Source organism: Geotrypetes seraphini, chromosome 3, assembly GCF_902459505.1.
Source record: "Geotrypetes seraphini chromosome 3, aGeoSer1.1, whole genome shotgun sequence".
Classification (NCBI taxonomy): Eukaryota; Metazoa; Chordata; class Amphibia; order Gymnophiona; family Dermophiidae; genus Geotrypetes; species Geotrypetes seraphini.
In genome coordinates this window covers 352051780-352078576 of record NC_047086.1, presented here as the reverse complement: position 1 = coordinate 352078576, position 26797 = coordinate 352051780, and the positions used below count along the sequence as shown (strand labels likewise).

Here is a 26797-nt window from a genome sequence, read left to right as displayed (position 1 = left end):
GACTGCAGACAACATGAATTGATAAGAGTAGATTGATTCATGGTTCTCATTTCTATTAAACTTGACGATGCTAATAATTTTAGACTGTAGAACAGAGAGCTTTGGAGTTTATCCAAATTGTGCTTCTCTCTTATTTACATATGCACTTCAATTCAATTTGATATATATCTGCTAAAGCAATGAATTTTCATTGATGCAGAAACCATTGAATGTCAAATAGTATATTATGCTCTCCCCCTAATCCAGCCAGAGACAGAGCAAGGATACCGTGGAAGGACAGGTCTCAGATATTAATGGATGAACATAAAGAACAAGCATGCATTCATAATTTTTATTGGAGCTCAAGAGGAATCATTCTTTATCACAAATCACATTTCAGTCAATATTCAGCCACAGTCATTAGTGTTTTTTTAAATGCTGACCACTATGGACAAAATTAGGACTTAATTTTCAATGCCAGGCCTGTCTGTCACCAGGGATTGAATATCTGGGGCTATGCTTGCATGTGCTGGCTCCTGGATTTTATGTAGGTCCTGGCTGATATTCAGCTGCATAAGATTTTTCTGTGGACCCAGCCAGGACTTGCTTAAGGGGAATCAGGTGCCCTTGTCCCCTCTAAGTCCCTTCTCTCTCCCCCCATTCCCAATCCCCCTTCCTTCTCCTGAAGACAAGTTGACCCCCAACCAAGCCCCCACCCCCAGTTCCTGCTGGTCCTCCTGGGCCTACCATTGATGTCTCTGGTGGTCTAGGGTCCTAAGGGCTGGAGTGATGCCCCCTCTAGCCACAGGTTGCAGCAAACATTTTGGACATCATTTCTGCCCTTAGGACTCCTTACACCACCAGGGATATCAAAGACAGCCCTAGAAGGAGATAAAAATAGGTAGGGCAGGCCTGGTCAGGGGCTCCACTTGTCTATGTGGAGAGGGTGGAGAAGGGAATAGGAAGGGCAGCAGAAACCTTTCATGCCACTACCTGGAGGTTAACTGGTCACTGGCTGATATTCAGACCAGTGCTTGGTTAGCTCAGAGGCTAAAGTTAGGACAGCCTTTTTGGAGAGGATAAGAAAGATCAAAACAAATCATTCAAAATCCTAACCAATTTGACAGACTACATGCCAATGAATACATCACCTACCTAACTTAATCTAATCTATATGAAGATTTGTATAAAGTGACCCGATGAAGATTTGGATGCATAAAGCCAAGTGTTATGAAATCTTATTGAACATTTGGTGGCATTTCAGAGGGTTTGAAGAATTATATTATATATTAGAAGGTATTTCAGGGGTGGTTTGAGATAACCCACCCTATAATAAAAAAGATTTGGGATTACACCTTCTATCAGACTTCATAGTTTAAGCCTAGTATAAGAAGTTATCAATGAATACATCAAACATAGATACCCCTACACCCAGCACTTTGGCACTGTATATCTCAAACAAGATTGAAAGAATATTCAAACTATTTGATTACCTCACAGGTAAATTAGAAAGAGATGCTACAACCAATATCAATACACCCCCCCTCCTTTAGCATACCAATAGACATTCAATACTGTCACAGCAATCGAAATGAAAGCAATAGTGAACAGATTATTCAGAACAGGCTGCCAACTAGACCTATGTCCAGCTCATCTGTACCGAGATATGACAGAAGATATACTCAAATGTTTGGGTAAATTGGTCAACACCGCATTATAGCAAGGCTAATTCCCAAAAGGAATAAACTTAGACTTAACCCAGGCACAAGCTGTAGACCAATAGCAAGCATACCTTTTAGAACCAAACTGATAAAAGATGCAGTTGTCACCCATCTAAAAAAAATTATACAGTGGTACTTTGGGTTTACGAGCATAATTCGTTTCAGAAGCATGCTCGTAATCCAAAGTACTCGTATATCAAAGCACATGTTCCCATAGGCCACAATGTAAACTGAAACAATTTGTTCCACAACCAAGGTTTACTATGGTGGCCCAGGGGTGGGTGGGTACCTGTCTGTGGGTGCTGCAGCCCTTGCAGCGTGGTGGTTTCCTTTCCCTGAGGTCCCCGTGCGGCTTGTACGTGGTGCATGTGTTGCTGGAGTGGCGCCAGCTTGACGGGGGAGTGCAGAGGTCCTGCGCGTGCGTCTGGAGGATGGCCGGCTTGAATCGGAAGCTGGGAGGCGCTGGTTAAAGGCAAAGGCATTGCCGAAGAGGGAGGAAAGCCGCACAGGGACCTCGGGGAAAGGAAACCACCATGCTGCAAGGGCTGCAGCACCCACAGACAGGTACCCACCCACTCCTGGACCACCCTAGTGAGAGCTCATGTAGCGAGTCAACACTCGTTTTTGCGAGACGAAAGTTTGCTGAGTGTTTTGCTCGTCTTGCAAAACACTTGCAAACCGGGTTACTCGCAAACCGAGGTTTGACTGTATTAGATTTTGGAACTTTTTACTACCCTCCCAACATGCACTCTGCACTCTCTTCTCCATTCTTCTTAACTTGTACTTAAGTTGCTGTATAGTCATTGTACGGTCCAAATGTATTCCACTGTGAATGTTTGCTTGTAACCTGTTCTGAGCTACTGGGAGGATGGGATAGAAACCAAATTAAAGAAATAAATACATAAACATGTTTAATAGATTTGGTATCTAGAGCAAGAGCTACACTAATTGGGGAGGGCAATTGCTGCTGTTACAATTCACAACCTGCTATTAAACAAACTATCTGAAATAGGAATTACCGTATTTTCGCGGATATAACGCGCACCATTGTAAAACGCGCACAGGGGTATAGCGCGCAGAAATCACGATGATATGTACAAAAACTTTTCTATACCGCGCTCAGGCATATAACGCGCATGCTGCCCGACTCTCCTTTCGCCCGCCCTGACTTTCCGTGCGCTGTCCCGACTCTCCGTTCACCCCCCTGACTTCCGTGCACTGCCTTGACTTTCCGTGCGCTGTCCCGACTCTCCGTTCACCCCCCCTGACTTTCCGTGCACTGTCCTCCCTTGAAGTCCTGTCCCCCCTTGAAGGTCTGTCCCCATCCTGAAAGCCTGATGCCCCCCCCCGACGTCCGATACATCCCCCCCCCCCGGCAGGACCACTCGCACCCTCACCCCGAAGGACCGCCGACTCCCCAACAATATCGGGCCAGGAGGGAGCCCAAACCCTCCTGGCCACGGCAACCCCCTAACCCCACCCCGCACTACATTACGGGCAGGAGGGATCCCAGGCCCTCCTGCCCTCGACGCAAACCCCCTCCCCCCAACGACCGCCCCCCCCCCAAGAACCTCCGCTCGTCCCCCAGCCGACCCGCGACCCCCCTGGCCGACCCCCACGACACCCCCACCCGCCTTCCCCGTACCTTTGTGTAGTTGGGCCAGAAGGGAGCCCAAACCCTCCTGGCCACGGCGACCCCCTAACCCCACCCCGCACTACATTACGGCAGGAGGGATCCCAGGCCCTCCTGCCCTCGACGCAAACCCCCCCCCCCCCCCGCCGACCCGCGACCCCCCTGGCCGACCCCCACGACCCCCCCACCCCCCTTCCCCGTACCTTTGGAAGTTGGCCGGACAGACGGGAGCCAAACCCGCCTGTCCGGCAGGCAGCCAACGAAGGAATGAGGCCGGATTGGCCCATCCGTCCTAAAGCTCCGCCTACTGGTGGGGCCTAAGGCGCGTGGGCCAATCAGAATAGGCCCTGGAGCCTTAGGTCCCACCTGGGGGCGCGGCCTGAGGCACATGGGCCAAACCCGACCATGTGTCTCAGGCCGCGCCCCCAGGTGGGACCTAAGGCTCCAGGGCCTATTCTGATTGGCCCACGCGCCTTAGGCCCCACCAGTAGGCGGAGCTTTAGGACGGATGGGCCAATCCGGCCTCATTCCTTCGTTGGTTGCCTGCCGGACAGGCGGGTTTGGCTCCCGTCTGTCCGGCCAACTTCCAAAGGTACGGGGAAGGGGGGTGGGGGGGTCGTGGGGGTCGGCCAGGGGGGTCGCGGGTCGGCTGGGGGGGGGGGGGGGGTGCGTCGAGGGCAGGAGGGCCTGGGATCCCTCCTGCCCGTAATGTAGTGCGGGGTGGGGTTAGGGGGTCGCCGTGGCCAGGAGGGTTTGGGCTCCCTTCTGGCCCAACTACACAAAGGTACGGGGAAGGCGGGTGGGGGTGTCGTGGGGGTCGGCCAGGGGGGTCGCGGGTCGGCTGGGGGACGGGCGGAGGTTCTTGGGGGGGGGCGGTCGTTGGGGGGAGGGGGTTTGCGTCGAGGGCAGGAGGGCCTGGGATCCCTCCTGCCCGTAATGTAGTGCGGGGTGGGGTTAGGGGGTCGCCGTGGCCAGGAGGGTTTGGGCTCCCTCCTGGCCCGATATTGTTGGGGAGTCGGCGGTCCTTCGGGGTGAGGGTGCGAGTGGTCCTGCCGGGGGGGGGATGAATCGGACGTCGGGGAGTCGGCCGGGCAAGAGGGCTTGGGCTCCCTCTTGCTCCGATCGTGGATGCGGGTGCGGGTGGGAGCGCGTGCGAGCGGTCGTTCGGGGTGGGGGTGCGAGCGGTCCTGCTGGGGGGGTGAATCGGGCGTCGGGCGGGGTGGGAACTATGTTTAAAAACTTTTCTATACCGCGCTCAGGCATATAACGCGCGAGGGGTATGCGCGGTACGTAAAATCACGTATAACGCGCGCGTTATATCCGCGAAAATACGGTACTGGTACAGTATTATAGTGGTTTCAATGATTCCTAACAAACAGAAGATATAGAATAAAAGATGGCTCCTTCCATGTGGTGTAAAAGATGACTCCTACCATATGATGTGATCTCCCATCTCGCCACTAATGAAAAACATCTTCATGACCACCCTAAACTCAATTGATCTGGAACTGGAGGAATGGCTTTTCTCCTATGCAGACAATGTCTTTCTATTAATTCCTGCAATCTTGAACCCAGAAAAATGGCTGCTAAGTTAGCCATAACACTAGCCACAGTACAAGAATGGTCGCTAAAATACCATCTTAAACGGAACACAGAAAAACCCAAAGTACTATGGCTCAGTCATCATGAACACCAAATCCCACCTACCATTAGTCTAGCAAATGGAGTCAGATTTACCACTGAAAAATCATCTAAAGTTCTAGGAGTTCACTTAGACAACTCGCCGAACTTTGAAGTATCTGTAAATAACTTAGAAGTCCTTTTACTAAGGCGCACTAGCCGATTTAGCATGCGCTAAATGCTAACGCATCCATTATATTCTATGGATGCGTTAGTGTTTAGCGTGCGCTAAATCAGCTAGTGCGCGTTAGAAAAAAAGGGGGTTTGTTAGGAAAGCACTTGTCACCCTTCAAAAGCTAAGAAGAGTCAGAGCTCTCTTTTTCCAACAACATTTTGAGATACACTTCCCCCTCTCCATTCGCGGTTTCGGCAATCGCGATTTCACATATTCGAGATTTTTTGGAGAGGGGGGAAAAAAGAAAAAAACCTATAGTTGAGCCTTCCCCCCAGCGTCCCGGCCTTACCTGGTGGGCTAGGGGTCTTTTGGGGCAGGAGCGATCTTCCTACGCTCCTGCCCTGTGTAGATCGCCAATAGGAAATAGCTGTGGGGAGTTCCCGTCGTAGTCTCGAGAGACTACGGGAACTCACGGCAGCCATTTCCTATTGGAGATCTGCACGGGGCAGGAGCGTAGGAAGATCGCTCCTGCCCCGAAAGCCCGGTAGACCACCAGGTAAAGCCGGGATGCCGGGGGAAAGGCGGGAGGGAGGCGGGGGTGGGTCAGAGCCGGACCAGAAGATATTCGCGGTATTTCACCATTCGCGGTCCGGCTCTGCCCCTATCCCCCGCAAATCCGGAGGGAGAAGTGTATTAACACAATCAACCATTCTATGCTTACTTAACCCTACAAAATACTGCAGCAGGACTCATTCTATAAATCAAGATTTGATCATGTCACACCACTCCTCAAAGAGCTACACTGGCTCCCAGTGGAAAAATGAATTGTCTTCAAATCATGCTACATAGCATTCATAACCTTTTATAGCAATTCTCCTGTCAGCTTCCCAAGATTCATGGAAATACTAGGCAGAACACTAGAACATCGCAACTCAGACCAACTAACTCTATCTTGCTCATCTATGAAGGGTATAAAATGCACTAAACCTCATCGCAAATCGTTTAATTATCAAATTGCCCAAATTTGGAACTCACGTCCCACAGAGATCTGAAAAACCAACAAACTAACTAGGTTCTGAAAAGAGTTGAAATCATGGTTTTTTAAAAACTGCTATGAAAGGTCTCAAGAAATCTGAATTATAAACCGCAATCTAGCTCTCCCCCATAAACCTACTCAGTACAAGAGTACAATGCAATCTACAACCTACTACCTAAGAACTGATATGTATATTTATTTATTTATTTCATTTTCTATCCCATTGTCCCCAAAGAGCTCAGAACGGCTTATAGGTTAAACATACATATTATACTGTATAGTTGACAGGTTTTAATTTGACATAATTACAGAACAAGTTTACTATAAAAGGTTGTATCCTAACTTGATGCAAACTAGGGATCTAGTACAGTTTCATGTAATAATTGTCAAGGATGTTATATGCTCTGCTCAGTCTTTGTACGTAGATAAGATTTTGTAAAGCTATAAGCAAACTGTAACCCGCTTAGAACTCCGATATGTGAGGATTTGGCGAGATATAAGTTGACACACAACATTTAGCCCTACCCTCTGTTTTCTGTCCAATAACCAATTCCTAATCTACAACAGAACATTGCATTCTATTTCAATCCTCTTTAATTTTCTCAAGAGTCTCTCCTGAGGAACATTGTTAAAAGCTTTCTGAAAATCTAGATTTACTTTGTGAACTGGCTCACCTTTATCCACATGTTTATTCACACCTTCAAAGAAATAAAGCAAGTTGGTGAGGCAAGACTTCCCTTGGCCGAACCCATGCTGACTCTGATCCATTAAGCCACGTTTGTCTACGCGGTTCCACAATTTTATTCTTTATAATAGTTTCCACTATCTTTCCCAGAACTGAAATCAGTCTGTAATTTGCTGGATCACCCCTCCAGCCCTTTTTAAAAATCGGTATTACATTGGCCACCCTCCATCCAATCTTCAGGTACTATGGATGTTTTTAATGACAGGTTACATTTCACCAACAGCAGATCAGCAATTTCACGTTTGAGTTCTTTTAGTACCCTGGGGTGCATACTATCTGGACCAGGTGATCTATCATTCTTTAACTTGTTTCTTGTAGTGACCACCCCTGCAACCAACTGAAAACCAAGTGCCACCACAAATGGCACTACAAAATGAGATATGAGATTCCTTGGAATTCATTCCCTGATTACATACAACAAAAAGTTTGAGCATGAATCTGGGCAGATCCATAATAATCACGGGTACCAACCCAAATATAATGAGTACCTAGACTCCCTTAAAAAGGGTTTAATGTCATATGTGAATCAATTGTCAAAGAATGACTTCAGAAAAAAGGACAAAGTCTCCAGCATTTTTCTGGGCTCATAAGCATTTATCGTCTTATATATTTTTCAGGAATCTCTACTGCATTAAATAAAGTATGTCAGGATTCATCTAGTAGTAACCATTTGTAACCAGTGTATTACAGAAATTGATTATGTATGACCTGTACTTATTAAACAGCTCACAAAATGTGCAGTGCTCAAGTACGCACTTCTAAGAAAAGCTCCTGTGACTTATTAAACTTGTCATTATTGCAATCTGGCTGATGTAAGACAAAGGAATGTAAACAATGTGAGAAGGACTCCTAGTTATATTGACCCAGTCTCCCTGGAGCCTGAATTTGGGGAAAAAGCCTCCAGAGTGATGTGAAAAGACATTCCTGTGGATCTTCAAGTCATAACATAAAGGTCAAAGCCAATCATCTTTTCTGATGCTATCAAAATCATATAAAGAGGTATTTGCTGTAGTGAGAGATTAACATTTAACACTTGTCTCATCAACTCATCTTATCAACTGACCATCACTGGAACATTTCAGAGCAAGCACTGCCTTTGGCAACCACCTACTGTTCCAGCTGTACCTGAGAAAGAAGAGACTTGCATCACCTAATCAGATTGTATAAATCAAGATCTGTAATCTATTTCCTACCATGGAAGCATTTCATCACAGAAAGTTTGTGTTTATTCCAAATTAATACCTGACAAGTGTTCATTCTTGCATTTAAAGAACTGTAAAGAACTTTTAATCTAATTTATTCTGAACATTTATATATAATTCTATATCATAATTGTTTCCACTTTCATTCTTGTAAATTAATCTTTCATTGTTATTATCAGTTACATGTGGCTTTTATCATAGGAACCAACTTTTTAAAATTATTGGGGGTGTTTAACCCAATGGAACATCTCTCCCTGGATACACTCAAGGAGTCTGCTCAATATTGGGGGTGCTCAAGTACCCACAGAGCTGGCTTCTATGTTTTTTTAAATAGTTTATCAGTATATAAAGGGTTAGAACTTAGTAAGCTAATTAAAGATGCAAGTTATTTCAGAGTGCAATACAGTTATTTTGTATACATTTTTATCCTACTGAGCCTACTGGTAATTTACTGGTGAATTACACACTAAAATCTTTTGATATGGTACTGTCAAGTGAGCTCTAACACCCCCACTATTCAGTCACAGCAGTAGCATTTGAGTATGTGAATGCGATTTGTATACTGCTTATATATTTAAGTGATTTCCAGCGAATAATGATCAGGTACTCTAAGGGCCAAATTCTATAAACGGTGTCCCATTTGTAGGCAGCAGTAGGCGTCCTACTGCTGTCTAACCAGCCAATCAGGACGCATGTTTTCTAAATAAAACAACCCGAGGCAGGCTGCCTATATTGCAGGCATCTGTTGCAGGTGCAGGGAGGTGCCTAGGGGCACTTAAGCTCACCCAAGAATGGGCGTGGGCATGGTTTCACCCAGAAGTGGACTTAGGCAAGATTAAGCGGCACTAGGCATCTCCTAGGGCCACAATAGGAGCCTGAAATGTAGGCCAGCAAAATACTGGCCTTACGTTTCAAATAGATGTGGCCATTAAACTGATCATGGCAAGGAAATCTCCCTGCCGCAATCAGCTGAGTGGCCACAGTGGGGAACCCCCGAACCCCAACGCACTGGTCTTAGGAATGCACTGGGAAGGAAGCCTAAGACTCCGGTTGGCCCAGGTGCCTAAAGCCCCTCCTATGGGAGGGGCCTTAGGTGCCTGGGCCAATCAGGATGCTTCAGGAAGGGGAAGGCCCACCATTCTGAAGAGGTGAGCCTGTTGGCTAGAGGGAATAGGCATCCCTCTGGCCGGCCTTGCATATAAAGGTACAGGAGGGGGTCCAGATGGGCTTTGGGGGGTGGGAGGTATGGGTTTCAGGGAGCTCTTGTGTTTTGTGGGAGGGTGCCTGCAAGAGGGAATGGGCATCCCTCCTGCCAGGGATGTTGGAGGGGTGCCAGCAGAGGGAGTGGGCATCCCTCCTGCCAGCAAATGTTTTGGGGTTTGTGGCAGGAGGGAGTGGGCATCCTGTCATGAACAGTGTGGGTGAGGTCGGGAGTGTGAGGGAGTGGGCATCCCTCCTGCTGGTGTGACACACTTATCCCTTGCTCTAACCAGCAGAGGGACTAAGTGTGCTGAGTTCTGGCCTGTCGGCGTGGCCTCCTCAGGTTGGAGGAAGGCTTTTCAGGGTAGAACAGACCTAGTCGCCTGCCTAGTCTGCCAGGCCACACTGAGAGTAACTTATAAAGAGAAGACCACACAGGTAAGTCTTGTTCCAAGAGAATGTTCTTGAGCTTTATTGAACCCGGGGTCTGAATACCATCAGCCACCCGTATGTCATGGCAAAATTATAAAATACAAAATAACTTGCAGTTGTCAGAATGGCTTGCTATAAATGCCACATACAGTTCAATACCCTGGACTTTCCAGTTTAACTACAGTCCTCTTCACCAGGAAAAAAGGCAAATGAAAAATATCAGGAAAATAAAACTTTCCAACTTGGCACACCTTGTGACTACAGCCAGAGTAATTACAGTTTCAAAACTTAGTACTGACTTTCTTAAACATTTCAGCTTACCTAGCTGAGACACGGACAGGCTTGCAGAGCAGGCTTCACAGCTCGTTATAATCAGCTGGGCTTCCTAGCCGACGGAACACAATAAGGCATTATATAAGCTGTGAACTTTATATGGGTTTTTCCCACGGAGTTTTCACACCACTACAGATAAGGTTCCTTGAATAAACAAAGCTCTCCGGGCAGTCATACAGAGTAGCGGAGAGATTTTCCTGCTCTTCTCCTAATCTCTGTCAGCTGGGCTTGGGTTACGGGAGACAGCACAAGCACAGCCTTGCTTCCTTCCCCTTAGTAACTAACCTCCATGTCAGTGGGGAAATGGCTAGCTTCCAGCAATGGCTCAGCGAGGTCCATAGCCTCTGTCTGTTCAGCAGCCTCTGGGGTGGAGTACAGGTAGTCCTCTGTCATCTCCACGTCCTCACTGCTGTGGGCTGGAGGAGATAGACTTCTCCCCTCATCTGCCTCCAAGCTCTGCTGTCTCTCCTGCCGCTGCCTGTGCTCGTTAGCCCTAGCTCCATCCCGGCTTTCCCTGCTCCTCTTACTGAGACTCCATACTCTGTTTTTATGTTGGTTAAAGCCCCACCCCTCTCTCCTCAGTGCAGCTGTGTTAGGCAGGAAATCCCTAGGGAAATAACTCAGGTTTCTCCTAGGCTGGTAATGAGCATACCTTCCAGCCCTAGGACTCCACTTCTCCATAAGAGTCCTCTCAGGCTTTCTAGGGTACCTGTCCTGAGATGACGCTCTCTGCTGGATATATCTATGTTCCTGCCTCTCCTGCTCTACCTCACTGTCTGAGGGGTAGTCAGCCAAAACCAAACTTTTACTTTTAACCTGGTCTGCCCTTCTGACCAGGGACCGTGTTTTGCTTTTATCTATTACCGGACAAAGCTGGCCACAGGTTTGTCACACTGGCCAGCTTGCAGTGGGGTTTGGGGATTCTCTGCCACAGCTGCTCATAGCAGGGAAATCCCTTGCCATGATCAGCTCAGCGGCAACGCAATTCTCTTAACGGTGCCTGTGACATGGACACCGGTTAGTGAATTGGAGTGGTTAGGCGGGGTTAGACGTCTGTCCGTTAGGAAGATGGATTCCGTATAGGATGCCTGTAGGCGATTCTCAAAAATCGCTTAAGTGGCTGCTGAGACCAGACGTCCTATACAGAATCAGGCCCTAAGTGTTTCCTTATCTATCCTGGCAGGCTCACAATCTAATGGTATAAGGCAATGGAGGGTTAAGTGACTTGCCCAGGGTTTCAGTGAGCAGTACTAGGATTGAACCATGACCTCAGGGTGCTAAGGCTGCAGCTCTATCCACCAGGCCACTCTTCCAGTATCTAGATAGTCAATGGCACTGAATATCTGCATATAACCTGGCTATCAGCTGTTTTCTAGATATCCTCAATATTCAAACTATTACCCGGGTAACTATCAAGGCTAACTTTATCCAGGTAGTTGTTACCTGTTCAGCAAACTAAATATTGATGATAACTGGAAACTGTACCTTGGCTGTACCTTTGGATCCTCCCAACACTACCCAGATAGCACTGGTGCAATTCAAAAAAGATTTTCAGCCTCATTATTCAGATAATGCTGTTCACAATCTGGGCATGGTCCCCATGGGCAGCACTTATCCACTTAGGAGTACTGCTAAATCAAAATGGCCCCCCCAATGAGCTCCTCCAGTGTAGGATGGCAATGTCCTAGTAATGACAATCACGGCACAGGTGCAAATGAGATCACAAGTAAGATCTGTCTCGCCTTCTCATTCTATCATCATTAAAACAACACCCCCTCGTCTTCAAATATTCAGGAAAGAGGTTGTAGAGAGACACCTCACCGCAGAAGGAAAAAGAAAAATCAACATCAGGAAAAAGTTGGAGTGCACAGTCTTGTTTATAAAGTGGTCTCCTTTACCCCCATTGAGTCCCAGCTAAGTTTTAGACTGCATTTACTGCCAAGCATCGTACAAATAGAATCATGGTTGGAGAATCTTGAGCAAAACAATCAATTTTTAATTTGTGGTGACATTAATCCAATACAATTATATATATAAAAAAGAAAGCGCCAAGTGTCTCCTGTTCAGAGGAGAAAATCATTATGATTGAGTGGAGCATGCTGAACAAAGCAGATACATGTTCCATTCACAGCAATTATGTGAGTAGCACATGTTCTTGGGAGGCTGCTTCTTTTTGTTTCATACTGTGACCCAATAGGTGATCATTTTATCCGAGAAAAGAAATCTTGAACTATAGCAAAGTCGTACCTGCCACATAGTCCCCAAATCCAATTGTTGTCAAGGTGATAACTACAAAATAAAATGCATCCAATGTATGCCAGCCTTCGATGTGCTTGAATATGACTGCAGGAATAGCAACGAAAAGCAGGCAGCCAAACAGAATGAATATTACTGTGGATATGATTCGGATCTTCGTCTGACTCACATTCCATTTCTGCCAAGCAAAAGGAGTAAAAAAAGAAAAACTCATTATCAATAAAGACGGGTCATCATTTGCACACAACCATCAAAACAAAGAATGTGATCGTTTAGTCTCAGCATGATGGGATATTATCATTCCCAGTTAAATAAATGGAGGCATTTATTTCCAATCAAACTGGCTGGTTTACTGAAAATAGAATTTTTAAATAGCTCATGAAAGTAATTTGGATCTGCAATTGCAAAGTCATTTTCTTTTACCTGAGGGGCAATTGCACTCCCATTTTATTCCTATGGGCCTTGTTGCAGATAACATGCGCTAATCTTTCGTAAAAGACCCCCCCCCCCTTAATGTCAAAAATCAAAACAGGTTTTCCTCTTCAATGTTTTCTCTCTGCAGTAGGCCTAAAGGTGCCTAAAGGTTGTGACCCCTTATTAACTGCACATTCTCAGATTTTTTTTTAATGCTGGCACCAAAATAAAAATACGGTTAGCCTTGTCACTGAAGGACTCCATTTATCATTAAACAAACAGATTTAGTTCAGTTATTATATGTTTATGTCTCCATCTTCTAATTACGAAGTACGTTGGTTAAGGTACCGTAATTGCTAAAAGAAACAAGGAAAGGAACAGAAAGGGCTAAGGAGAACCAATAGTCTCCAGCTAAAAACCATTTAGGGAGGTAAAGTTCCTAGATAAAAAAAATCAAGGACTGCTTTGCTGCTGGCCAAGGAACCAAGAAGAAGGGGAGCAATTCTAGATCTAGTCCTTAGTGGACTGCATGATCTGGTGCAAGAAGTAATAATACTGGGCCCACTTGACAACAGTGATCATAACATGGATCTGATTTGATTTAATAACCACATTAAGTGCACATAGGAAATCCAATATGTTGGTATTTAATTTTCAAAAAGGAGACTATCACAATAAATGAGGAAAAAGATTTTTTTAAAAGTTTAGAGAAGCAGTTGAAAAGGTCAAAAATTAACATCAGGATTGGATATTGTTCAAAAATACCCTCCTGGAAGCCCAGACCAGGTATATTCCACATATTAAGAAAGGAATAAGGACAGCCAAAACACAAGGTTCAAAAGTAAGGTGAAGGAGGCTATTAAAGCTAAAAGAACATCCTTCAGAAAATTGGCACTGGAATCACGCCTTTGTTCCCTAGCTATCTGTAGTGTCTCAGCAATTGTTTTAACTGATACTCACTGATCTGCCAAAATCAGGTCATGGACATAGTCAACAATTCCAGGAGTTGACACCATTTGAAGCCTCCCAGACCTTGCTACACCTTCGGCCTCAAAATCTCCATGCTGAAAGTTTGCACCTATGATATCCCCACAAGTATGGCCTACTTGCAGTTGAATGTTAACAGGGAATTCTATATATGGCACCAATCGTTGGGTGCAGAAAAGTGTTCTAACAATTACAATCGCAGAAACAGCAGATCCTTGTGAAAGCACACTTACGCACCCATTTACTGAATAGCATCCAAGTGTTTCTGCATGGATCTGCAAAAGGGGCATGGTCATGGGAGGGGCATGGGTAGATCTGGGACACCCTCTTAAAATGTGTGCAGCATTATAGAATAGTACGGATTTGTGTCCAACTTGCCCATTGGTATTTACACCTGGTTTCAGCTAGTGTAACTCCCCATGCCCAAAGTTGAGCGTGGATCCTGGCACTTCACGCTATTCTATAAAGGGGGCTGATCCCAGAATGCCCATTAAAGAATACCGTTTAATGCTGCAAATTTTGAGTGCTGTTTAATGAATCATAACAGTTGATGTACTGGGACAGACCAAAGGTCCATCAAGTCCAGTATCCTGTTTCCAACAGTGGCCAACACATGTAATAAATATCTGGCAAAATCCCCAAAAAGTAAAATCCATTCCCCAGTGACATGCACCACGTTGACAGAACAGCACTTAGCACACAGATGTGTATTTACCAATAAATGGCGCCAATCTCACACATAAGTGTTAATATTTTATAAACAATGCATTTAAGCACACCTCATAAAATTGCTCTTCACACCATTTCAACTGATTTCAATATAACAATGACAATAAAACTGTGCTAAATAATTTTTCAATGGTCAGGGATGCAAATTATGAAAATAAAGAGAAAGTTATTGCTGGCAATCTTCCTATTGTAACTACAATCTCTAAAGATTATCCCCTGAAGAATACCGTCATGTGTAAAAAGTGCATTGTCCTGTCACCATAACTCATTTTAAATTACAAGTAGGAAGCACATTTATTCAATATCCCGTGAAAGCTGATGAGGCCTTGTCAATTTCACCTCCAGCTAACTAAACCATCATTTGCATGCCCACCAAGAAATGCAAATTTAGGGGGAAATTTTATAAAATAATTTTAGCTTGTAGTTGGAAATATACAAAGGTAAACTGACCTTTGCAAAATTGGCAAAAAACAAAGATGCTTATGCTATAAATCCACCAAGGACAGTGTAACACCGCGAGTGGGATGGGAGTCTGGGCTGGTATACAAACATCTAGATACAAGCACAGAAGATAAAGGAAAATTCTTTATTAACTGAAAAGGAAAATCCCGCACCCTGTTACATACAATCAACAGTCTTTTGATTCAAAAGTCCTGAGGTGGGCCTGTGGCTGACAGGACCTAAGATATGGCCTATGGTTTGAAATAACCATGCCCCAAACACAGTCTGGTAACAGTCTTCCCTCAGTTAGGTAACAAGGTCTGGTCCTGGTCAGACCTAAGAGTCAGGCTCCCAGGTATTCAGCAAGAAAAGATTTTGCTTAACTCAGCCAAGCAGAATCTCTAGAGCAGTGGTCTCAAACTCAAACCCTTAGTGGGGCCACATTTTGGATTTGTAGGTACTTGGAGGGCCGCAGAAAAAATAGTTAATGTCTTATTAAAGAAATGACAACTTTGCATGAGGTAAAACTCTTTATAGTTTATAAATCTTTCCTTTAACAGTTAAAGGAAAGATTTATAAACTATAAAGAGTTTTACTTTATGCAAAATTGTCATTAACTATTTATTTCTGCGGCCCTCCAAGTACCCTATTTTTTCTGCAGCCCTCACATTTAAAGTTTAATATCTTTCCTTTCTCAAAACTGACACATTTCAATCACTATAATGAAAATAAAATCATTTCCCCTACCTTTGTTGGCTGGTGACTTTATTTTTCTGTGCATTTAACTATGTTTCCAGGGTCTTCTTATCCTTTGACTGGTTTTCTCTCCGTCTTCACTTTCTGCCTTGCATCCATCTTTGGCCTTAACTTAATATTCAATTTTTCTGCTTTCTTTTCAAAATCTACGTTTCCATGTCTTACCTTCCCTTCTATCTCTCTCTTCTTCTGTCCCTATTTCCATGGTCTGACATCTCTTTCTTTCCTTTCTCTCCCTCCCTCCTTCCTTCCTTTCCCCTGGTCTGGCATCTGTCTCCTTCCCTCCCCCAACTTTTTATTTCTTTCACCCTGCCCCCTTCTTTCTTTCTCTCTCTATCCATGCCCCCCCATTCTTTCTATATGTCTGTCTTTCTCTCTCTCTCCGTGCCCCCTTTCTTTCTTTTTTTCTTTCTCCATGCCCTTTCTTTCTGTCTTTCTCTCTCCATGTCCCTTTCTGTCTGTGTCCCATTTCCCTTCTTTATTTCTGTCTCCCTGTCCCCCCTTTCTTTCTTTACTTCTCCCTGCCTTCCCCCAAGCCACCACCATTGGGGAACAGGCCACCACCGCCGCAATCGGGGAACAAGCTGCAGCCACCACAATCGGGGAACAGACCAGCGCCGAGGTCTTAACTCTCTCTGCTTATCTTCCCCAGCGAGGGGCTGACCAATTCACGCCACCCGACGTCAATTCTAACGTCGGGGAGGAACTTCCAGGCCAGCCAGGCAGCGACTGGCTGTCCCAGAACTTCCTCCACGACATTAGAATTGATGTCGGAAGATAAGCAGGAAGAATTAAGACCTCGGCGCTGGCCTGTTCCCCGATTGTGGCGGCGGCAGCCTATTCCCCGATTGCGGCAGTGGCGGCCTGTTCCCCGATTGCGGTGGCTTGGGGGAGGGCAGTGGGAAGGGAAGCAGATTGGAGACCCCTGCTTTAGGCGAGGACAGATCGCGGGCCACAAAATAGTCCCTGGGGGGGCCGCATGCGGCCCGCAGGCCACGTGTTTGAGACCACTGCTCTAGAGGTTGTAGTTAAGGAATGGTTCATAGACAACGGCGCGAAAGACAAAAGCGCGTGCTGACAATTGAGCGCAGCGCGCGCCGCCGTGCCACTCTAAATTACAGTTTTTAGGGGCTCCGACGGGGGTTTTTGTTGGGGAACCCCTCCAGTTTACTTAATAGACATTGCGCCGGCGTTATGGGGGGTTTGGGGGGTTGTAACCCTCCACATTTTACTGTAAACTGAACTTTTCCCTAAAAACAGGGAAAAAGTGAAGTTTTCAGTAAAATGTGGGGGGTTACAACCCCCCACCCCCTCCACAATGCGGCGTGATGTCTATTAAGTAAAGTGGGGGGGTTCCCCCCACACCCCCCCTTGTCGGAGCGCTAAAAACAGTAATTTAGAGCGGCGCAGCGGCGTGCGCTGCGCTCAATTGTCTGGGCGCCTTTGTCCCGGCGCGCTTTTGACCTGACACCGGCAGAAGACCCTCCTCACTATGCAAGCATTTGACTCTTTGCGGCAAGCCATCCACTTATGGGATTCATGGACCATGACCAGCAGAAAATGTCATTTGAGTAAATAATACTGGAATGTTTCCAAGGCCATTCGATAGTTAGGGCTTCCTCAATCACTGCATAGTTCCATAGGGAACAGCCTGCAGCTGATGTAGACCACTGGGTGTTCTACCCCATTCACCTCTTGGGCCAGGACAGCCCCGAGTCCAACTTCTGAGGCGTCTGCACCATAAACGGTCGATTGACATCTGGGCCAATCAATACTGGTTCCAAGCAGATATTGTCCTTTAAAGCTTGAAATGCCTTGTCCAGCTCTGACATCTACTGCACTTTTTCTGAGGCATTCTGCTGTAGAAGGCGGGTCAGGGGTTCCTCTTTTTCAGCAAATCCTGGGATAAATCACAATTAGTAACCTACAAGTCCAAAGAAGGCTCGCACCTGCTTCTTGGCCTGGGGAACTGGAACCTGGATAATGGTGTCCACCTTCTGGATCTGAGGTTTCACTTGGCCTTTCCCAACTGAGTGTCGCAGGTAGAACAGGTGAAAGTGAATCGATTTTTCACTCTTTCAAAAAGTACATAGATCGGTGGACACTCAATAGAATTACATAGAAATACTTTTAAAACAAATAAGAGGAAATGTTTTTTTTCACTCAAAGGATAGTTAAGCTCTGTAACTCATTGTCAGAGGATGTAGTAACAATGGTTAGCTTAGCTGGATTTAAAAAGATGTGGACAAGTTCCTGGAGAAAAAGTTCATTGTTCACTTTTGATATAGACATGGGGAAGTCAATGCTTGCCCTAGGATCAGTAACATGGAATGTTGTGCCTGTTTGGGTTTCTGCCAGGTACTTGTGACTTGGATTGGCCACTGCTGGAAACAAGATACTGGACTAGATGGACCATTGGTCTGACCCAGTATGGCTGTTTTTATTTTCTTTTATTTTGTTCTTAACAACTGAGATGTACTCACTGTCTCTCTCAACAAGAAGTAACAAGTTCTTATATATAATTATATTTATTGCAAATTATTCCTCCCCCCCCTTTAATTAAATGCTGAGTCAACCATTCTATTCCTAAGGGTGGTTCAGCATTTATCTCGCGCTGCTTAGCGGCGTGACCTAATAAAAGGTGCAGGGGAATATATGGAGATTTCCAAGCAAAAACGCTTATACTGAAAAGTGGAAAAGCAAACTAAAAATATACACAGGGAAACAATTCAGGAAAAATAAATCAATTACTTCCCACAATATGGGGTGAGAAAGCTATATAAATTATCATCAGGAAATAACCCTTAAACAAAGAGCCACAAAGAAAGGAAAAGAAAGGCACATTATTAAATTTAACACTCAGCTACTATTACTCATGAATGCTATTAACACTTTTGATGGCACAAATAAAAAATCTCTTAGATTTTTCCTGCGATAAGCAGTGCCTATATGGGCAGTTTTGTAATTACAGAATTTGATTGTTTTTATTGACCCAAAGCTATGTGGTAACCCAAACCTGTATTTATTTATTTGTATAAATTAAGATATCTGTTACCTTTGTGAAAGAGAAAGGCTAGGTGCTATAGCTTTTCAATGGCTAATACAGAAGCTCTGTATTTCTTACTGGAAAGGCAAGAAACCTTATTATATTTTTCTATAGAACTAGTCTAGTGATTTGATTTATTCACTTGATATACTGCTTAGTACAAAGAATCAAAGCAGTTTAGAATAATTCATCAACGTACATTGTTGCATTATAAGTTAACAATAGTTATTAATGGAAGATCTAGTAATAGGGATAAGGATAGGGAGAAAGGTCAGGGACAGGATCCGCTTGAGGGGCACAATAATCCACTACTTTTCACGCTTTCTTCATTCAAGAACACAGTCCAGGCCAGAATTTACGTTCTAAACCACAGGGTTTTTAAAAAATTTGATTCTTCAGGCAGAGGTAAAACTGAAAAAATAATTTCCAGCATCTATATTCTCTGTTAGGTTTCCTTATAGACACTCTCACTTAGAGAGAGGTCCCAGGCAAGAGTCCGTTAACAGCAAGTTCTCTAACACAGTGTTCTTCAACCTTTTGACACCTATGGACCGGCGGAAATAAAATAATTATTTTGTGGTCTGGCACCGGTCCACACTGTTAGGACTGTTAGGACCACACTAAGTCGTACCCATCTCCACTCCAGAACCTGCTCCCATAATAGTACCAATTGTAACACCATTTTTTCCATTCATTTTTCATATATATACACAAACAATATAATCGTATTAACAACACATAATGGTTAACCACAAAATTAAAATACTTTTCAACATTCATTCCTATCAGAAAACAGATAACCCCATGCAAATGCAGGACCAAAACCTAAACTAATATTTGCAAATAAACCCTAAGATGCAAGACTTGCAAGCAGTACAACCCAGAGGAAAAGAAATAAATGCATTTCTTCCAGAACAGACAGCAGATGTAAATCAATCACTAAATAAAAAAATAAAACCATTTCCCCTACCGTTGTCTCTCTCCCTCCATGCTGTGCCTTGCCTTCTAGATTATCTTCGGGCCGGTCCACAGTGCGATCAACGCGGTGTCTTCAGGCCGGCTCCTTGAGTGCTGCATTGCACAAGGCTGTGGGCAGCACGCGTCCCACGCCTCATCTGGAAGTCTTCCCTCTGGCATTGCGACGTCAGAGAGAAGGCTTCCAGTTCAGGAGCAGGACGCGCATAGGAGCCGTTAACATAAGAACATAAGAATTGCCACTGCTGGGTCAGACCAGTGGTCCATCGTGCCCAGCAGTCCGTGACCCTTAGGTCAAAGACCATTGCCCTAACAGACTAGCCTTACCTGCATATGTTCTGGTTCAGCAGGAACTTATCTAACTTTGTCTTGAATCCTTGGAGGGTGTTTTCCCCTATAACATCCTCCAGAAGAGCGTTCCAGTTTTCTACCACTCTCTGGGTGAAGAAGAACTTCCTTATGTTTGTACGGAATCTATCCCCTTTCAACTTTAGAGAGTGCCTTCTCATTCTCCCTACCTTGGAGAGGGTGAACAATCTGTCTTTATCTGCTATTCCCTTCAGTATTTTGAATGTTTGGATCATGTCCCCTCTCAGTCTCCTCTTTTGAAGGGAGAAGAGGCCCAGTTTCTACAATCTCTCACTGTACGGCAACTCCTCCAGCCCCTTAACCATTTTAGTCGCTCTTCTCTGAACCTTTTCGAATAGTACCGTGTCCTTCTTCATGTATGGCGACCAGTGCTGGACGCAGTACTTCAGGTGAGGGCGCACCACGGCCCAGTACAGCAGCATGATAAGCTTTTCCAATCTGTTTGTGATCCCTTTCTTTATCATTCCTAGCATTCTGTTCTCTCTTTTTGTCGCCACCACTCATTGCGCGGACGGCTTCATTGACTTGTCGATCAGAACTCCCAAGTCTCTTTCCCCGGACATCCTGTATTCATGCATGAGATTTTTGTTACCGACATGCGTGACTTTGCACTTATCCACATTGAACCTCATTTGCCATGTTTTCTTCCCGATGGACATGCCGGCCCTGTGGATCGGCAAAAAATTTCTGCGGACCAGCACCTGTCCACAGACCAGTGGCTAAAGAACACTGCTCTAACATATTTCCTCACTCAGGGAGCCCCTTCTCCAGAGACAAGCTTCTCTGAAAGTCTCTTTTATGGTTGATAATGGCCTCCGAGAACTAGATGCACTAAACACTCTGATCAGGTACCAACTGTCACTAAATCAGTTTGACTGGTTTAGTGTCCGACGGAATTTGCCAACCCGATTCTCAAAATGGCTCACAGTGTGGTTTTCTGTGCAGTCATACATACCATTCTCCAATTCTGGCATGCAAATGTCATCATTACTATTAAAATGAGGTCACTAATATTAAAACCAGCCATCTGATCAAATTATTTATTTATTTAATTTTCTATACCGTTCCCCTAGGGGAGCTCAGGACGGTTTTACATGAATTTATTCAGGTACTCAAGCATTTTTCCCTGTCTGTCCCGATGGGCTCACAATCTTGGGGCAATGGGGGGGTTAAGTGACTTGCCCAGGGTCCCAAGGAGCAGCGTGGGTTTGAACCCACAACCTCAGGGTGCTGAAGCTGTAGCTTTAACCACTGCGCCACACACTCACCATAATCGGTTCGGTAATACTGACCCGGCACATCAGTTCTTCCCATTTCAACTAACAGGTCTAGACTAACAAAGTCAAAAACATCAATTATTGATATTAATTTGCTGTTTTAAAAATCTGTGCACACATCTCACTGCACACTATTTTAAAGAGTATATTGCCTTACTTCAATTGCGTGTTTTTGAAAAGGGGATGTGGCTAGGGGGGTGTCGGGGTGTTCCAAAAAGTTACAAACAGATTTATAGAAGTCGCCCAAGGTATGCCTAAGTTGGGCACTGGCATTTATGCCTGCTTTTAGAAGGCATAAGTACAGCATCCAAAAGTTAGGTGCATTCCCTTTATAGAATAGTGTTTAGTGCTCAAGTTTTTCGGCACCATTTATAATAAAAGGTGCAGGGGAATATATGAAATAAATGAATGCCTTTTTAGGCACTGATTGAATGCCTTGCTACATGTATAACTTACCCATATGAAAGTAATTTTGTAACACGATGTCTATGTGAGAAATGCAAAAATATATTTATTTTCAAAAATAGGCTCCCAGATCTACTCTAATAGTGCATTATTTGTACACAAGCTCTGAAGGTATAGATTAGTGATTGCACTCTACACATAAACATGCTTGTTTTTAAAAAATATGCATCTACATCACAACTCTACCAATGTTTTGTCCAAATTATGACCCTGCAAACACCAATATGCAGATCACATAAAAGTAAGTCCATATTTTCTGAGCATACACATTTTACATGTGTATGCAGTTGTACAATTTTATAAAACATGGAAAAAGCTTTATAAAATTGTCCCCATAAACATATATATTCAATGGTGATAAACATAGACATGCTGCCACTGACTCTTTCTCTCTCTATCAACCGATCGTCAATAGATCAATAGATAGATCGATCGATAGACACAGTATAAGGATACTTTTACTAAGACCATAAGAATATCGTTACTGGATCAGACCAATGGTCCATCTAACCCAGTAGCCCATTCTCACGGTAGCCAATCCAGGTCATTAGTACCTGGCAAAAACCCAAAGAGTAGCAACATTCCATGCTACCGATCCAGGGCAAGCAGTGGCTTTCCCCATGTCTTTCACAGTAACAGAATACAGACTTTTCTTCCAGGAAATTGTCCAAACCTTTCTTAAAACCAGCTATGATATCCACTCTTACCAAAACCTCTGGCAATGCGTTCCAGAGCTTAAACATTTTCTGAATGAAAAAATACTCGTATATCCTCCTATTGGATTTTAAAAGTATTCCACTGTAACTTCATCGAGCGTCCCCCTAGTCTTTGTAATTTTTGGCAGTGAAAACTGATCCACTTGTACCCATTCTACACCACTCAAGATTTTATAGACTTCAATCATATCTCCCCTCAGCCGTCTCTTTTCCAAGCTGAAGAGCCCCATCCTTTTTAGTCTTTCTTTATACAAGAGGAGTTCCATCCCCTTTATCATCTTGGTTGCTCTTCTTTGAACCTTTTCTAGTGCTGCTATATCTTTCTTGAGATAAGGAGACCAGAACTGAACGCAATACTCCAGGTGTGATTGCACAATGGAGCGATACAGAAGCGTTATAACATTCTTAGTCTTGTTAACCATCCCTTTTATAATAATTCCTAGCATTCTGTTTGCTTTCTTGTCCACCGCCACACATTGGGCGGAAGGTTTCATCATATTGTCTACTCTTTTGTCATAGGTCTTCTGACTTTTCCTTTGATTGTGCCATGCCTTTTATTACCAGGGAGGGGGGAGGATTTCAGAAGAAGAGATACTGGATCATGGGAATGGGGGGGGGGGTGGGGGGAGAGATACTAGATTATGGCCTTGAGTGGGGGGGAGGGAAACTCCAATACAAAAGTTGACTGAGTCAATCCTGCATATTTCCTACAATGAACAGCTTTGCTAAACACATCAGAATGTTTCAGCCAAGTTATTAACAACCAATAACACAAGGATGTTCTTAAATATATAAACTAAAGTAACTAACATTTAAGTTACATAATGTTATCGCCAGGTAATTTATGTTCTTCCATACACTTCTTTACTAGGGTCCAAATTTTAATGTCATTGGATTCTATGGATTTCATTATTGCATGTAAATCTTTCTTTTGTTCAAATATCTAACATGTGGTATCAGTGTTTAAAAGATCTTTATGTGTTACATTATGTATGTCAGAACAGATATGAATATCCAATTCAAGTTTCAAGTTTCAAGTTTAATTTTATTTGATGTATCGCTTATTACAAACTAAGCGATTAACAAAGTATAACAATCATCGTTAAATTATATAATATTGAACACTAAAGGGGTAAAATGACAGTGTTATAATATTTCTTTAACTAAAAGGAATTTGACACACAAAACAATATTGACAGACTATGACACATATGGAATGAACATAAGGATTTAAAGTTACAAAAATATTTTCCCTAAAAAGGGAGAAAGAGAGGTCTGAAAGGGGAGGGAAAAAACAATGGGGAGGGATTGAAGGTTCTCAGATCGAAATTGGCAATGAAGTGAGTTTAGAGATCAAAAGAAATTTTAAAAGGATCTATGATGGGAAATAGGCTGCTTCCCTACATCCTGAGCCATTAGACATCACTGGAAAACATAGGATCTTCTGAGTCATTACCTCAGTGGTCACATACGGAGACCACGGCCTCAAGGAGGTAGATGGGCTCAGGTCAGTTTGTGTTAAAGAATGTCGTGGCTCCCCAGCAGATGTTACCAGGGACATAATTTCTATTAATCGTCAATTTTTCTGTTTCCAGCCAAGCCTTTATTTCTATCTTAGTAAATCCGTATAACTGTCTTCAATAATTTTTACGTTGTCATTGCTGATAATACCATTCTCTTCTTAATTAACACTATCCTTCATTCATTTCACACCTTCCTGAATCTCTGAATCCTTAATCTCTAAGATTAAGTATCACAACTATCTATGTCCCAGCTGTAAAACCCTAACTTTCCCCAGTACCACTCTCCAGTCTGGCTTTTGCTCTGTTTTCAGTACATTCCAGGGTCTTGTCTTCATTACAATCACTATTGAACAACCACTTTCTCTGCCTGCACTCAGTATTCTCGTTTCTATGTAGTACTTCCTCCAGGCTGTACATTACAGAATTTCACCTACTGTGTGAGTTCAAGAGGACGCTGCTAATTTTGTCAGTTCTGAGATTCTGACCTTGCTTCTCTGAACAAACACAGCAGGGTACTTAACATTAAACTGAGGTTTATGTTATACTAGTCAGAAGTATGAGTAATCCATGCCAGTAAATCCTGCTTGCTAATGTATTAGTTAACTGTGCCAGATCTCTGCTATCAATGCAGTCCTGGGAATCTGTATTATCGGTGTTTACTTTGAGCGGATTAAGAAAGTACACACAGGGTTGGCATTAGAGAGGAGGGGCAAACAGGGCAGCTGCCCAGGCCCCCCAGCTCCAAGGACCCCCCACAAGCCGGGATGTCCTTCCCTTCTTCCTACCCTTCTAAAGCCCGATTCCCCTAATCTTTTAAAACTTAAAGGGGACTCCAGCACGGTAGTGATTCTCCAGCATTGCTCACGGCCTCCTTAGCTCTGTTCCTCTGCCATGGTCTGCCCCCTCTGATGCAACTTCCTGCTTCCAATTGAGCAGACCATGGCAGAAGAACAGCACTGAGGAGGCCATGGGCAACACTGGAGAATCACTGCCACACTGGTGATCTCTTTATGTTTTAAAAGGTGAGGAGGAGCAGGTTTCAGACTGGGATGGGGAGAAGGAAAGGACATCCCGGATTGTGGGGTCCTCCTGGAGCAGCTGATTTTAAAATAAATGGAGAGTTGCTGAATGAGAGGGCATTTGGTAGACCTGAGAGTGGTGAAGGGAGGGAAGGAGGAGAAAAGGAAAGACTGGATGAGAAGACACTTGGAAAGCAGAAGGGGAGACATGGTTGACCTGGGGATGATGGGGAGGGAGAGAGAAAATACTGAATGGAAGAGCATTTGGTAGATGGGGAAATTGGGGGAGGGAGTAGGAGAAAGAGGAATTGGAGGCTCCCTCCTTAATTTTTGCCCTGTGCATACACAAAAATGTATTTGCAGATATATGTTTACAGCAGCACCTACTAACTGGATAAGTGCCTTTGAAAGAGTATCCCTTGGAGTTCAATACAAAATCCCCATGCTTGTTTTGTTAGGCCTGTCCTAGTTAGGCCCCTAGTGCAGCCTCTTTCCTATATGAGGAAAAAATGTGCAGTAGACAGTGCAGGACATTTTTTAAAGGAAACTTTTTCTACAGGTAACACCCATTTATCCAGGGAAACTTCATTGATAATTGACCCTTAAAAATGTCAACATTTATGCTATTCACTCTAGCAATAAAGGGAAATTATATGATAATCAGCTGTCTAAAACAAAAAACTCCTCTATTCATACACAGGATTCCAAAAGTCCTTATTATTTGTGTACACCCATATAATATAAACCCTAAATAAATTATAATTATTAAAAGTGATGTGCTCAATGTCCTTCAACACCTGCATTGAATGAATAGCAGGACTCACGGGAACCATCACGGCACATCAGTTCTTCCCATTTCAACACCGGTAAATATTGCTTGCCAAATATCACACTTATCTTATAAGGTGAATTCATCAATGATGGATTCCAGTGGCCCTCTCGATTTAGACACCATTAGTGTTCAACATTTTTTTCTCTTTCACAATTCATTCTCTCTCCTTCACACTCTTCAACTCGGCCAGAGTTTCGCCATCACTTCATCATGAAGAGTGACTGAATAAAGAGAGCACTTAAAATCAATCATTCACTCTTTCCGATGAAGCGATGGTGACAACCTGGACGACAATTTGGAGGAATTACAACAGCTTTGAAAGTTTTGATGATTGTACGCTGTAAGACTATCCCCCTCTTTTACTAAGGTGCGCTAACTGATTAGCACGCGCTAAATGCTAACGTGTCCACAGACTAACCTGCACGCGTTAGCGTTTAGCATGCACTAATTCGATTAGCGCCTGCAAATCGGTTAGCGCATGTTAGTAAAAGAGGGCCTGTATGCATTAGATTTAGCAGCTAAGTTAAGGCCACATTTGGGAGACTACGGATTTCATCCTGAAAGGTGCACTAGGTTTTTCAGTATCTATACTGCTTTGTATTACCCTGTTTCCCCGATGGTAAGACACTGTCTTATTTTTTTTGGAAGGCCAAAATATACTCTAGGGCTTATTTTCGGGGGGATGCCTTATTTACATTTTTTTCTAAAAAGGGGGGGCTGTCTTATTTGACGGCTGAAGAATCGGTCGGCCGAAAAATCGTACCGTGTATGGCCAGCTTTATCCATCATACCATATATTGTACCATTTAATGTCCCCAATGTTCTCCATCAGGGAAACACAGTAAAGAGATTATTCTGTAGTGCAGCATCAGAGGGGACTTGACAATGTGAAACCATTGTTTATATACCGTATGCA

General features: G+C 44.0%; 1 protein-coding gene across 6 annotated transcripts in view; it reads right to left on the bottom strand.

Annotated features, from left to right (window-relative positions):
• KCNK2 (potassium two pore domain channel subfamily K member 2) overlaps positions 1-26797 on the bottom strand; it is a 149757-nt gene that overhangs the window by 13331 nt on the left and 109629 nt on the right. For all 6 annotated transcript variants that reach the window (XM_033935610.1, XM_033935613.1, XM_033935611.1 and 3 more), the window contains one exon: positions 12324-12510. In XM_033935610.1, coding sequence (XP_033791501.1) covers positions 12324-12510 — 187 coding nt within the window. The remainder of the gene's footprint in view (positions 1-12323; positions 12511-26797) is intronic.